Source organism: Kogia breviceps, chromosome 10 (genome assembly GCF_026419965.1).
Source record: "Kogia breviceps isolate mKogBre1 chromosome 10, mKogBre1 haplotype 1, whole genome shotgun sequence".
In the NCBI taxonomy this organism is placed as follows: domain Eukaryota; kingdom Metazoa; phylum Chordata; class Mammalia; order Artiodactyla; family Physeteridae; genus Kogia; species Kogia breviceps.
The window spans coordinates 6,558,815-6,573,319 of record NC_081319.1 but is presented as its reverse complement, the minus strand read 5'-3'; the positions used below and the strand labels follow the sequence as shown (position 1 = coordinate 6,573,319).

General features: G+C 46.2%; 1 protein-coding gene across 2 annotated transcripts in view; it reads left to right on the top strand.

The window, feature by feature from the left end:
- Positions 1 to 534: 534 nt before the first annotated feature.
- Positions 535 to 14,505, top strand: part of SLC6A11 (solute carrier family 6 member 11) — a 128,223-nt gene continuing 114,252 nt past the window's right edge. The window contains exons 1-4 of one of the 2 annotated variants that reach the window (XM_059076100.2): positions 535 to 867; positions 3,785 to 3,919; positions 4,035 to 4,175; positions 7,439 to 7,529. In XM_059076100.2, the coding sequence (XP_058932083.1) occupies positions 609 to 867; positions 3,785 to 3,919; positions 4,035 to 4,175; positions 7,439 to 7,529 (626 nt within the window). In that variant the 5' untranslated portion in view covers positions 535 to 608. The remainder of the gene's footprint in view (positions 868 to 3,784; positions 3,920 to 4,034; positions 4,176 to 7,438; positions 7,530 to 14,505) is intronic. The other variant, XM_067043453.1, reaches the window with a different exon arrangement.

Sequence of the window (14,505 nt, the reverse complement as noted above, 5' to 3'; positions counted from 1 at the left end):
ACTCCGTTCTTCCTCCAGGTGTGGTCCCTGCCAACAGCATTAGCATCACCTGGGCACATGTTCCAAACGCCAGAACTCCAGCCCAGCCCCACCCACTGGACCAGGATGTGCCGTTTAACGAGATCCGCGGGTGCCTGGTGTGTACGTTAAAGTCGGAGAAGCCTGTTCTACAGCCACTTCTCTTATTAGAGACGAGACACTGAGGCCCAGGAGGTTGGAGGTTACGGAGTGGTGGAACTTCAGGGCTTGGTGCCTGGCGCCCAGCCTAGGCCTGAATGGACCCTTCCACTCTTAAGAGGCCATGTGGGTAGGACACGAGAAGGAAGGGGTAGCGCGCGCAAAGTGCTCGGCGCGCGCAAGGTGCTCGGCGCGCGCAAGGTGCTCGCGGGGCTCCCCGGCCCGGCCTAACCCGGCTGAGGCGACGCGGGCGCCGGGCGGGCCGGGCCGCCGGGCCGCCGCGCAGCGTCCCCGTGCCTGCGCTGGCCCGGCCCGGCCCCTCAGCTCCACCCCCTGCCTCCCCCTCCCGCCTGCTCGCGCCTCCTGAAAAGCCAGCCCGCCCGGGGCGGCGGCGCAGAGCCGGCCCGGCGCACGAGGCAGCCAGCGCGGCCATGACGGCGGAGAAGGCGCTGCCTCTGGGCAACGGGAAGGCTGCCGAGGAAGCGCGGGAGTCCGAGGTGCTGGGTGGCGGCGGCGGCGGCAGCGGGGGCGCGGCGTCCGCCCGCGACCCGCGCGACAAGCGCGACAAGGCAGTCCACGAGCGCGGCCACTGGAATAACAAGGTGGAGTTCGTGCTGAGTGTGGCAGGGGAAATCATCGGGCTGGGCAACGTGTGGCGCTTCCCTTACCTGTGCTACAAGAACGGCGGAGGTGAGGCGGTGCGCGGCCCTGAGGAGAATGGGTTGGGGGAAGCCAGCCCTGTGGGGGCGGGGAGCTAGGGGTGAGCGCGAGACCCCTCCCGCGCCTGCGTGTAGGGGGACCCTCGCGGAGAACGCCGGCCCGGGCCACCTGGCGAGCGAGCTTACCCCTGGGCAAGGCGCGCCGTCCCAGTGCGCATGCGCGCTTCGCACCTGCGTGTACCACCTGCTAGCACGCAGGGATTTGGCCGCGGGGTGTGTTCTGTCCCCGCGTGAGGTGCAGACTGAGACCAGGAGCCCTTCATGTTTTGGGCAGGAGACAGCCCCTTTGAGCCTCAGCTTTCCTGACTGGAAGCCTGCATGAAGGAAAGGGGCTCATAATCTGAGTAGTCTTGGGATGTGAGCGCTTGTTGAAATGCCAGCCTCCGTACTAAACTTTACTTACATCATCTCATTTCATCCTACAGTCATCTTTGTAGGTAGTGCTATACCCGTTTTGCAGATGAGGAAACTAAGGGCCAGAGAAGTCACTCACTTAATAAGGGGTAAAGATGGGATTCTGACACCAAAGGCCTGGTTTTAAAGTGGGATTGGATGAAAACAGGGAGAACTTTTAGGTGAGGCATTGCTGTTTGATTCCCTGCCTTTCATTTGCCCGTAGGGCCTTTTCTAGGGCCTATTTTCAGAACTGTCTGGTGGGAAAATGGGCACCAAACAGTTTCTTTTACTGGTCTCAAAGTCACTGATGACAAGTAGCAACAATAATAATTGGATGTTTAGAAGATGCTTACAGCTTGCAGGGGTCAGGGAAAGGAAGGTGGTGAGAGAGTTGTTTCTAGAGACAATATGTCCGAGTCAGTTTGGTGGAGATGCAGCAGTGAGTCCTCAAATCTCCCAGCCTAAGGCAGGGGCTCCAGACTTTAGGAGCCCCCGACCTGTCATATCAGCAGGACAGCTGGCAGTTCCATGGCAAAGGACTTTGTGAAACCTTGAGTGGCACAATTTCTGCAAAAGGAGAAGCCTGTGTCTGTGCATTCCTCCTTCTCTTTGCTGTGTGCCTCCAGCAGATCCCCAGACCCCAGTGAAGGTGGCTCAGAGGTTGGCAGGGCCCACACTGTTAGGCTTCGTGGAGCAGGACTTCCTGTGCGGGCAGCTGCAGGGAGGGTGAAAAGGGTACTGCTTGGCCAGGGCCCTTTCTTTGGAGACATTCATCCTGAAGGCACAGGCTGCTCCAAGCCTGCCCTGCACTGGTAATGAAGTGGCCGCCAGTGTTGGTGGCTTGGCAAGGGGGAGAGAGGGAGCAGACTCAGAGACCCTGAACGTGCCCTGTGCCCTCAGCTGGGAATCCTCCTCTCTTTGCACGTTCAGCCTGTGTAAGCTGCCGTGTCCACTTAGATGCCTGTGGAAACCCTTTAGCATAGTCCCAGGCAAGAGCTGTTTTAACAACTTTTTTCTTTTTAAATACGGGAAATTCTTATGCCAAAACAACAACAAAAAATGCGTTCCTAAAATCAGAAGATAGTGTAAGTTGCATTAATTACAAACTCTGCCTCAGATGAAAACAAGGTTGTAGTGAGTCAAGTTTAAAAATGAGTCATTTCCTTTTTACTCTAATGAGACAAGAGTCTCCAGTTGGGTGCACAGATATCCTGGTTTAATTGAGCTAGTTATCTTAAGGATTACTAGCTTTGTGAACAGAGAGGCCACAAGGCTTTCAGAAAGTGTCATCTGTTAGGTTCTAGAGGATTCACAGGTAAATTACAGCTTATTTGGGAAACTTCTGTGGCTTGTTTTAATCACTTAGATTTATATTCAGCAAACAGACCCCTTATCTTCTTTTACACATTTTTGGCCTTCTAATATAGTTGGGGTATCTGCTTATCAACTGTTTACCTTTTTAAAAAAATCTACACAGCTCTACTCATAAATTGCAACAATAGTTTAGTATTTCTTTCCCAATGTGAAACTTTGTAAAAATAGAAAACTAAGACCTTTTCAAAACCTGGTTAATATTGTCCTTTTATCAGGATTGATCAAAATCGTTGCTATTAATCCTGTGGTTAAAGGGACTTCATTTAGCAAAAAGCAATTTCAGTGAAAGCCTTCATTTGTGAGATCAGATGGTGGGGAATAGCGTGTGTTTTCATGCTTTGTTATTAGACAAGAGAGAGAGAATGAGGGATTTGGAAAAATCCCTTTCTTCTTGTAATGGCTCATGTTCACCTCAGTTATTTAATTTGTTTCACAGAAAGGCCCAGGCAATGGGTATTGTGTTTCAAGATGGGAGCACTAAAGCTTACGATGGTCTTTTCTCAGATTGACTCAAAGCCAGCCTCTCTGGACACATTCTTTCTACGAACTGCTCATAACTCAGCTTCATATCTGGGGCTCATGTACAAGGGCCTATTACTGCTCATTGTATATCTCGTTGAGAATGCCTTTCTTTATGAAGACTTTTTGCAGGTCCCTTCCCAAGTAAGAAGAAGAGGTCCCCCTCCCCTGGCCTGTTGAGGTTACTTTAGAATAAAAAAAGAAGGATGTAGCGTTCAGGGAGGGAATGAATTTGACCTGTGCTGAAGGGTAGAATGCATAAATAAAAGAATCAAACATATAACACAATTTCTTTTACATTATCATCTGAGCTGCACAACAATTCTGTGAGATAAGTGGTGCAGATATCAAGTATTAAAGCCCTATTTTACAGTTGAGGAAGTTGAGGCTGGGAGATGTGACATAAACTTACTCAAGGGAGTAAGCGGCAGACAGCACAAACCCAGGCTCACCTTCTCTGACTCTGGTCCTCATAGCAGGAACTTGAAATCAAGCTCAGAGCACGTGATGTATTGCCTCTAGTAGGTGCTCATTAAAGGGCTGAACATGAAGTGGTAGAGGCAATTTTAACCTCATTCGCTTACTTTGCATCCTTGCAGGGGCATTCCTGATTCCCTATGTGGTGTTTTTTATATGCTGTGGGATTCCTGTTTTTTTCCTGGAAACAGCTCTGGGACAATTTACGAGTGAAGGTGGCATTACGTGTTGGAGGAAAGTGTGCCCTTTATTTGAAGGTAAGTGCTGAGTTAATAAGAAAGTCATCGGGTTCCTGGGTGATGTCAGGTTGTGAAGGGCAGCTTTTAACAGGCGGAGAGAGACAAATCACTGCCTTTCCTTTGTTTTTTTCAGGCATTGGCTATGCAACGCAGGTGATTGAGGCCCATCTAAACGTGTACTACATCATCATCCTGGCGTGGGCCATTTTCTACCTGAGCAACTGCTTCACCACCGAACTCCCCTGGGCCACCTGTGGGCACGAATGGAACACAGGTATGGCCTCCAGGGAGGGTCTCTCTGATGGTCCTGCTGGGGGACCTGGGATGGGTGGTATGTCATGTCTCTTGCCATGAGTCCAGATTCCACTGAAAGTGTACCTGTTCTGTACACTCTTCAGCTCTGAACCTGAGCTGAGCATTGGCACAGGGAGAAAAACTGTGATGCTCTTTCCTTGCTTTGCCAAGTACAGAGACTGAACCCTTCCTGCACAGAGTAGGGATGCAAGGAAGAAGTACTGAACTGAGATTCAGAGGTTCGGGCTGCAATGGCAGCCCTGCCTCTGAGTGTCAGATTTCCCTCTGTAAAATGAAGGGGTTAGATTAGATCAAGAGTTGCAGACAGGGGGGCCTGTCAGCCAGTTAGGCTTAGATCAGTGACTAGCAAATTTCAAAAATGTATTTGGTTGTCAAAATTGAAAAATCAGAAGGCTTGACATGAAAATCCAGATTTTCAGCTTCTCTTGAAAAATTAAAAAGACCTGGCAAAACCAGAGCCACATTCCCACATTCTTACTTGGCAGCAATGGCTGCAGCTGGGAACTGTCTGTTGCCTTTGCTTGAAGCTTCTGTCCTCAAGCTGGCCACAGTCCCCACCCAGCTCACATAGCTCATTTACTCTACCTGTCCTACCCAGGTAGATACTTGAATTCACCACCCTCCTCCTGCCTTGAATGGGTAACATTTTACATTACTTTGGATTCTAATATACTGTTTACTTATCAATTTGTCATCCTGTCAGGATTGAATCTTACAATCTAGGGAAGGCAAATACTTCGCAACCCCTGTCTTTGGAGGCTGTGCTCAGTGCAGACATCACTAGTCAATTGTAGAACACTTTCCTTTTGAGTCTAGTCTTGGCCTCAGAACTCCGCTCAGTAGTCTAGGCAGCCACCACCTTTTGACTGGAATCAGCACACATGCTTTAACCTATTCGCCATCTGTGTTGTAATCTGTGGTTAGGTTGTCCCTGGAAGTGTCCAGTCATCCTGAAAGCTGAGACACAGTGAGACTGGGTAGGATGTTGGTCACCAGCAGAAGGAACAGTGGGCATTAGACCAAGAAAACGCTGTGAACTAGCTTCTATCCCTGCATGACTTTGCCTTGCTTCCCCCCACCCACCACATTTTGTGGGGTCTTGTTTATCAAACTAAAATTCAAGGAAATATTCTTGGAGGGCTGTGAGTCCTCCATGATAATTTAATTGTGCATATTTATTTTGAGGATACTGTAAAAATATGTGCACGTTCTGGATCATGTGCACAGCCACCTTATAAATGAGGACAGTTGGGGGATCTCAGTGCCTGACTTTGTCCATGTTTACAATTTAAGATACATTCTTGGTGAACAGGATGATGGTGGCCAAGGGAAAAAGAGCAGAGAGACTTAATTCATAAATGGTCATTGATACTAAGTCCAGCCAAGAATGCAACAAACTGTAGGAACGAAGGTTTTGCAAATGTGTGACCGGAGAAAAATGGTGGTAGAATTGAATCTCAAATAGTGCATGGAAAAATACACAAGCTTAATTCCATAGACCCTGCCTCCTGCCTGTCAGTTTTGTTTTCCTGTTGGGAAATCGATTTAATTTCACAAGATGGCATTATCATACACATCCATTTTATGCTATCAATTTGAATTGTGTTGGTTCCATGGTATAGTTGGTATTTAACTTGTAAATTCTGGTTTTATAGGTGTTTGAATACTATAATCACAAAGACTTTATAATTCATTATTTATTTGTAAAAGATTAAATGTCATTTTAATAAAAAATACCATGTCAACCTTGGGTGTCTGAGACAATTTTTTACTCTAGAAAAAATATTTGAGAAACACTGTTTTAGAGAATCTGATCAAAGCTAAGGGCTCCTCTCCAGAAAAAGGCACAAGTGTACATTCAGGCATTTTGCCTATAATATTAGGTTTCCAGACTTCTCTTAGGACTGTCTGTGGACCCCACAGACCATCTCCTTTACTAATATGGTTAGCATTCGCCCAGAGTAGTGGGAAGGGGGCAGACAGACACTTGGGGAACTTTTCCCCAGTGGGCTGCAAAGCTTTCTTCCACTGATGGCATTCCCTCTTCTCTGAAGGCGTGTGAACATTTGTGTGAAACATCACATAGAGGAAGGCTTCCTGTTCTGGAGATTATAGATGGAGTTGGAGGGCTCGTGCACACTGGAGGAGCGCGAAGGGCCAGAGTGGGGCTGGCCACTGCGCTGGGTGCACGGGCTGTGAAGCGCACGGGTGCAGGAGGCCCTGTCCTCTGAGACCTCACAGTCTGGTGACTGCGGTAGCTCTGTGAACAGGGAGGTGCAGGAAGGAGACCCAGATCCCATGGTGGCAGACAGAACCAGGCAATAACCATGGTAAAGGAGGTGGAGTCTTGGCTGGAGTTGATTCCGTTTTCTTCCCCTAACTGGCTGGTGACTTGTGAGAGGGGGAACGGGTGTGGGTGGGGTCCCTTGACTACTTCTGAACCCTGATTCCTCCTCTTCAAAATAAAGGGCATGGAGAAGGAGGTTCCTTGGAGGACCTTTACATTCTCACTTTCTTAGAATTCAGGAGACGGAGATCAAGGAAGGCTTCTTGGAGGAGAGGTTCATGGGCTGATCTGGGCCTTAAAGGATGAACACTCAGATGTTTTTAACTTGAGATTCAAATCTCTCTTGGTCATCAAGTTTCAAGAAATGGGAAGAGATATTCAATAAATCCTTTCCTGGATTGAGGGAATGGTGAAGGAATTAGGGATTCTTTACACATTTGGATGTTATTTCATCCAGTCATCGGGTCTTTATGAGGCAGCTGTGACATTAGCCTCTTCTTCCATGAAGAAAAACTGAGTCTCCCCTGCATTACTGGCCCAGGGACACCATGGCTGGAGCCCCCCTTTAGCCCCCTTGTTCCTGCCAGGGCCACTGAGCAGAACAGGTAAATGCTATGCACAGGCCTTAGGCAGGGAAGTGGAAAAGGTGAAAGATTCAAGAACCAGGCCAGAGGAAAGAATTGGAAAGGCCATATTCGTGGGAACAGGAGAGAGGAGGTACCCTGCCCCCCAAACTTCTCCTGTTTGAATCAAGCCAAGCCTCCCCTTTAAACTGTTTGTAAGGGATTGATTTTCCCCACAGTGCTCTCTGAGGCATGTTTACCTGGAGTGGCTGGTGAAACGGCCTGGTTGCACCATCGGCCCTGAAGGTTTTCCAAGATCCAGCCCTCGCAGAGGGTAATTTTCCTGTGTTTCTTGTCTTGTTTCCACTGTAGAGAACTGCGTGGAGTTCCAGAAACTGAACGCAACCAACCACAGCCACGTGTCCCTACAGAATGCCACCTCTCCCGTCATGGAGTTTTGGGAGTAAGTGGAAACACCTTGTCTCCTTTGGCCCTGGGGGGCTCTGTTCTGGCGCTGCTCAGTTAACATTGCCCCCACCCTTGGAAAAAGCCTGACCCTGCCCCCAGCCTTGTACTTCCTGGCTTCTGTGGGCATCTGGCTGCTATGGAAGCCAGAATGGAGATCTTGAGAGGTTTCCCAAAGGGGCAGCTGAGAGAAATGCTTTCTTGTTCTTCGATGACATGTCAGCATGCCTGTTTACTTACTGGGACAAGAAGTGCTTGGTAAAATGATGGGCAGTTTAAAAATTCATTTTTAACAAAAGAGAAGATTTGGCATGTTTGTAATAAACTAAGTCAAGAATATATTTAGCCTGGAAAGCAGAAGTCTCCAGGGGGACAGGTTAGCTTTCTCTCAGTAGCAGCAATGTCATGCGGAAAGGAAGTACATCAACATTAACAGGTAGAGGTTGTAAAGAGGCAGGTTTTCAATGTACTTAGGAAGAGCTTTAGTCTCACAGAGTTGTCTGCAAGTACTTCCAAAGGTTGTAAGCCCTTGTTCCTGGAAGAGTTTGACCAATGTAGGGCTGCTGAAGGTTGTTGGGAAGGTGCCTGAATCCACAGACGTTATAGGCAGTAGTTGTGTGGGTGGGCATTTTCCCAGAGACGGGCATTTTTCATCAGTGTTCCAAAGGGGTCTGTGGCCCTGGAGTTAAGAGAGCTGCCACGTACAGTTGTATAAGTTGTTCACTGCACAGCCCTAGAGGGCATGATTTATATTGTGAATGTGCAGAATTGTCCAGCGCCCCAGGAATTGAAGAGAAGTTTCCTCTATGGGTTGAAGGGTGGCTAAAGGCTTTCTGAGGCTTTTTAATCTGGAAAGGTCTGGCTTCATTGAAGACCCTCCCCTCTTTAATGATAGTGTAGAGGGACAGTGGTTTTATGAGTGATTTTTATTCTATTCCCAGATACCATTCTTCTCCTTCCCTTTCTAGAGGTCATTATGCTGAATTTAGATTTATCATTCTATAAAATGAATATATATAATTTATAATTATAAATATAATTTTATATTTTTCATAAGTTTATAATTATAAATATAACATTTATATTAATATAAATAAAATACTTTCCTCTATACATACACACATATTATGTGCATATATACATATATATACATATTATGTATATGTCCCAAATAATAGCTAAGTCTTTCTTGCATGTTTTAAAATTTTATATTAATGGTATCCATTACTCACTTTTTTCTTATAGCTTTGTTTCTTTGCTCAATATTGGTTTTGAGATGGTCTCCATATTGATACATGTAGCTTCGGTTCATTCATTCTGTTCCTGCTGTATAGTATTTCCATATATAAAGAGACTGCATTGTGTTTACCTGGCTCCTCTTGATGGGCATTTAGACTGTCCCCCATTTCCCACTATGATTAAGCACACTGAGTGAATGTCTTGTTTGTGCTTCTCTGCACAAATGAAGTTTTCTAGGCCATATACCTAAGAGTGGAATTACTGGGAGGTAGGGTTCATGCATTGTCAGTTTTATCAGATTATGTCAAATTGATTTTTAAAGGAATTGTTCTAATTTACTCTCCAAACAAGAGTAGAACGAGAATTTCTACTGCTCCCCATTCTACACCTAGGCACTTGTTCTGATCAGAGTTTATAAGTTCTGCCAGTGTAATGGATATGAAATTGTATCCCACTGTTTTAAATTTGCATTTCTCTAATTACTTTATGAGGTTGAGCATCTTTTCATGTTTTTTTTTGTTCCATTTGGGTTTCCTCATCCATTAACTTCCTGCTCATATCCTTTTCTCTTTTCTCATAGGTAGGAGTTTTTGATACATTGTAGGTATTAGTACCCATGCTGCAAATAGCTTTTCTTAGTGTGTGGCTTTTCTTTCTTGTTTATGTATGGCATAAATTGTATTGAATTCAAATTTACCAATAATTTTCTTTTTGGTTTCACAGTTGGTGTCTTATTTAAGATATAGTTCCCTACCCCAAAGTTGTAAAAAAATTTTTTTTCTGGGTTTTCTTTCTTTTTTGGGGGCGGGGTTCTTTTAAGAGTTTTAAAGTTTTGTTTTTTTACATTCAGGAATATAATCTACCTGGAATTTTCTTTTTGCATATGGTACAAGGTAGGAATCCAGCCATATATATATATATATAATATATATATATATATATATATATATATATAATATATATATATTATATGTATTTGCTGAATTGTTCATCCTTTCCCTACTGATTTGTAATGCCATCTTGCATATAAAGTTTTCCTACAAGCACATGTCTGTTTAGGGGCTCTCTGTCCTGCCCATCTCTTTTGCTAACTGTGTGTCAATACTATACCTATAGTTTAATTTTAAGCCTTGACCTCATAAGGCAAGTCCCTCACTTTGCTCTTTTCCAAAATTGTTTTAGTCTTCCAAACGAATTTTAGAATCAGCTTGTCAAGTTTAAAAACCATAATAAAGAACAGAATAACTCTTTGGGGATTTTGGTTGGGAGAATATTGAACTTACAGGTTAATTTGAGGAAAACTGACATCTTTGTGATTCAGCCTCTCTGTCCATGAACATGGTATAGCCCTCCATTTATTTAGGTCTTTTAAAATGCCTGATGAAGTAGTGCTGCCTGATGTGGTTGTCAGAGGAGCAGCATTAGAATCACCTGGTTAGAAATGCAAACTCTCTAGCTCTCTCCAGACCTACTGAGTCTTAGTCCCAAATAGAGCATCCATATGACATTATGCTAGAGCAGAGGCTGCTCTTGGGGGGTGGGAGGAGGTGCTGTGTGACCTTTTCCAGCTTCACTGGGCTATGGTTTTCCAGTGGAATGTTTAGGACCTGCACATTTGAGTGTCTGCAAAACATGGTCTCTGTGCTCCCTTAGGGAATGGAACCTCAAATCCTACACTGGATAAGTTCTCTGTGTAACTTACGTTGCTTTGTGCCATTCATTTCCTTTGTAACATGTATGGAAAACCTCGATTAAATTATTATTTGTGCAATATGTTTGTTTATTGTCTGAATTCCCCAGGAGGCAGTCATGAAGCAGTACCTTTTCTGGTTTTGCTCACTACTGCCGGTCGGTGGAAGGCCCCCAGTGAATATTTACAGAATGTACAGGTACATGGGAGGAAGGTGGCAGGCAATATTTTCTAGAAAATACTACATGAGGAGAGTCAAAGTGGGCTCTGGCAAGAACTCATCCTGTCCCTAAGCTCCCCAGAACAGCACTGATGGCTTTGAGGATCCCTTTGTCATATCCATGTCACCCACTCATTTCGACACCAAGTGGTGGGAGGGGATGGCTAGTCTGTGTCCTCACTTGTAACTGGACGTTTTTGTCTGCTACTTGGTCATTCAAAATGAAAGTCAATGTGAGAATGAACCCATGGTTCTAGTTTTCTACTCTGATTGCATTTGTATCGTCTATGCAATGTTGAATTCTGCATCCTAAAAGTACTTAAATGCTGGTGTGACACTCTTTCCTTCGTAAGGTGTTCTTATCAGACTGCTTTAATTCATCTTCTCCTCAGAAGTGAACTTGGTATGTAGAGACTCTGTGAGATGTTTGTAACATCCTATGGAAAGCTATTTGGAGCCACATAAATTTGAGAACGGCTGAAAGCCATGCCCTTCAGTAAGAATATCCATTACCTTTGACTAACTCAAATTCCCAAACATATTTTCCTGTGCAGTCATTTGGACTCTTTCCCCTCATCCCTCACCCATCCCCCACCCCAGAATGCTAGCATTCCACTAAACACAGCCTTGCAAACGCTCTGCTAGGAGACAGTTCTTCCTCGAATTCAGTCATAGTTTGGCTTCTGGGGCTTTGGATAGAACGTGCCTAATTCCTTTCCCACGTGACGGCCCTTCAAGTATTGGATCAAGTGTCCTTAAAAATGTTTCTTTCCTAGTTCTCTTTGCTGTTTCCTTGTGTGGCTGGTTCCATCTACAGTGTGCTCTTATTGTCTTGCTCTCACTGCCTCTAACTCCAGGGACCTTACTCAGGGCCACGTTGCTTGGTCAGAATGGACTGCCTCAGTTGTATGCTTGTTCATTCATTCAACAAACATCTGAGCTCCTGGTGCACATAAGAAGGACACTTGGCATAATTGGGAGTGGTGGGAGTGTAAGATGCAGTTCTAGCCCTCTAGAAGCGGAGGAGAGACAAGCCCGTAGATTCCCATAAAGTCAGTTACAAGGTGCTGTTTCCCTGCACAGGGCTGCCCATGGCTTTACCCTGACCTTGGGCATCTGGCATCTTGAACGTTCATTTTCCTTTTCAGGGAATAATTAATGTCACTGGCTTAGCCAGTGAGAACAGCTCAGGCTCTGGGTCAGTCCTGGGTTCTGGCTCAGGCAGGGGGCCTGTGGGGCAGGGGCGGCTTGTCTTCCTCATGTCAGATTTCAAAATCAGGCCACCCTGGTTTCCCTTAGTAACTCATTATGCATCTGGCACCCATGAGTTTATCTCAATATGTTTGCGGTTCTACATTTTGAGCCTGTGTCCTCTGGAGGGATTGAGTGCTATAAGAGTGTAAGCGGCACTGTAGCATCAGATGGGCTTTGGTCTATTTTCACTTCCCTTTCTCGGTCCTCTCATCCCTCTCGTCCAGGGTTTTGCAAGCAACTGCATGTATACAATTGAAATCGCTTTTGCGTGGCATCCACTCAGCACACATTTGTTGAGAGCATATTGTGTGCTGAGCCTGCATTAAGCTCTAAGGGTATTCAGTTCTCTATCTTTATCCAGAAGGATGCAGTCTTGTCTTTCTGGTTTATCTTTCCTGGAGGAGGTTTTAAAATGTTGTTTATTTCTAAATCATGTGGCCACTTGAACTGATTTTAATTTGGGCACAAAATTTGGGCTCCACGTTGCTGAAGTGAAAGTCTGATTCTTGCTGTGGGCCCAGGGCCGCGCCTGCTTCCTTCATCTTCCTCTCTGCCCTCCTCCGCCCCGGCTTTCTTTCTGTCTTTCGTATGTCCTGGGCTTGTCCTAGGCTCAGTGTCCAGCTTTGGCATAGAAGAGTCCCTTTGCTTAGACGTTTCCTCACCAAGTCCTTGTGTGTCTGGCTCCTTCTCATCATTGAGTCTTAATTCACGTGTCATTTGGGAAGCCCTCCCTGCCCATCCTGTTGCTTCCACTTATCCGCTGAATCGGCACCCCAGTCCCTCTCAACCCCATCTGTCTGTTTTATTGTCTGCTAGGACTTATCTGAAATCCTTGTGTCTTTTTTACTAGTTTATTGTCTCTCTCCTTCCATTGGACTAAAAGCCCTATGGCAACAAGGACTGCCCTGTTTTGTTCCCTGTTGTCCTGCCAGCACATTCTAAGTGCTCAAAAAATATTTATGGAAACACATGGATGGAAGATTGAATGAATGAACGATTGAATGTTTTTTTAACCTCGTGGAGTTGTGTCCTCTTACTTTGCTTTTGCCCTGTCCTGTCTGTTGAAGAGTATAAGTTCCCAGGTTCAGAAACATAATTCATCTCTTAGATCAGCTCCCTTTTATAGAACTCCTATTATTATCCAATCTTGATCATTAGAGTAAAGATCCTTGTATATAAAATCAGCTGTGAGGGCATTTGTTTTCATAAATAGTGGTTGTCTTACACCGAGTAGTGGGAAGCAGTGATCTGCTGAACCACAAGGGTTCTGACTGAGGTTCCTTTTACGTCCTGATGGATGAAGTAAAGGAAGGGAAGTTGCAGTTAGTGGCTAAGCAGCTACTGTGTACCCTGGCGCTGAGCATGGCCCTCCAGGCCTATCGCTTCATTTAATCCACCCGCCCAGGGGATACGTGGTACAGCATCACTGAACAGATTGCCATCTCACTCAGGGGGTTCTGAGGCAGGGAGAGGTTAAGGGACTTACCCAAAGTGCCTCTCTTGGCCAGCAAGAGCTGGAGCTGGGCTGAGAGCCGGCCTTCTCTGATCCCACCTGCACGTCTCCACCCTTTCATACATGCTCCTCCCGCCCGTGTCTGAGATGCCAGCAGCTTCCTGTTTTATCACAGGGCAGAATCCGACTGGTGTGTCCCTTCTGTCTGCAGCCCTGTGGCCCTAGGTTCTTGAAGAGAGAGTTTTGCTGTAGATGGAGATGTATCACCGAGGGAGGGAGGGAGGAACGAATGAGGAATGACTTGTCTCCAGCGCCCGGCACAAACAAAACCCAAAACACCTGTTGGCTTTTGTCTTGTTGGATTTCAAGAGGTACCATTAGGAAATGACTTGAACCTTGCTTTTAACAGAGTACTGTGGTTTCCAGCTGAGCCAGGCGTTGAGTGTGAGGCAGGCGGACTCTGATCTGCTGTGATGACAGATGGAAATTGATGCTGGCCTCCTGGAGTATGTTGTGGCCTCGCAGCTGGTGGCACAAGAGGTTAATGAATGACTGGAATTCAGGCTCAGGCACAGAGTAACTCAGAAGGGGTTGTTCCCAAATTTTAGCGTGTTATCTCGATTCCTTATTACTTCTAATAAAACCAGGAGAAAGTGTTTGAAACTCTCCAGATTTACACACACACACACACACACACACACACACACACACTCACTCTCTCTCTCTCTCTCTCTCTCTCTCTCTCTCTCTCTCTCTGTCTCTGCTCCATGCTTTCCCTGGAAGACCCCTAAGATGAGGAAGAAGCCCCAGAGCTGGAACCTGACTCTCCCACTCACTCATGGGGGCCCTGGGCAGGTGATTCTAAACCTCAGTTTCCTCCCTGGCAAATAAGTGCACCTCACCACCCTTCCAGGTGCAGTCAGCAGAAAGTGACGGAAGCAGGGGGGCAGTAACCAGAGGGGCAGTAACCAGTCGATGGTGGCTCCTCTCACCCCTGCATCTTGCCCTTTCTCAGCCTGTCCCCGCTCCCCCACCCCACAGCTCAGGTGGATGAGGTGTCATTCAAAAAACAGAGGCCTCCTGGTGGGATACCCCGGACCTGGGGGCACATGCCCGCT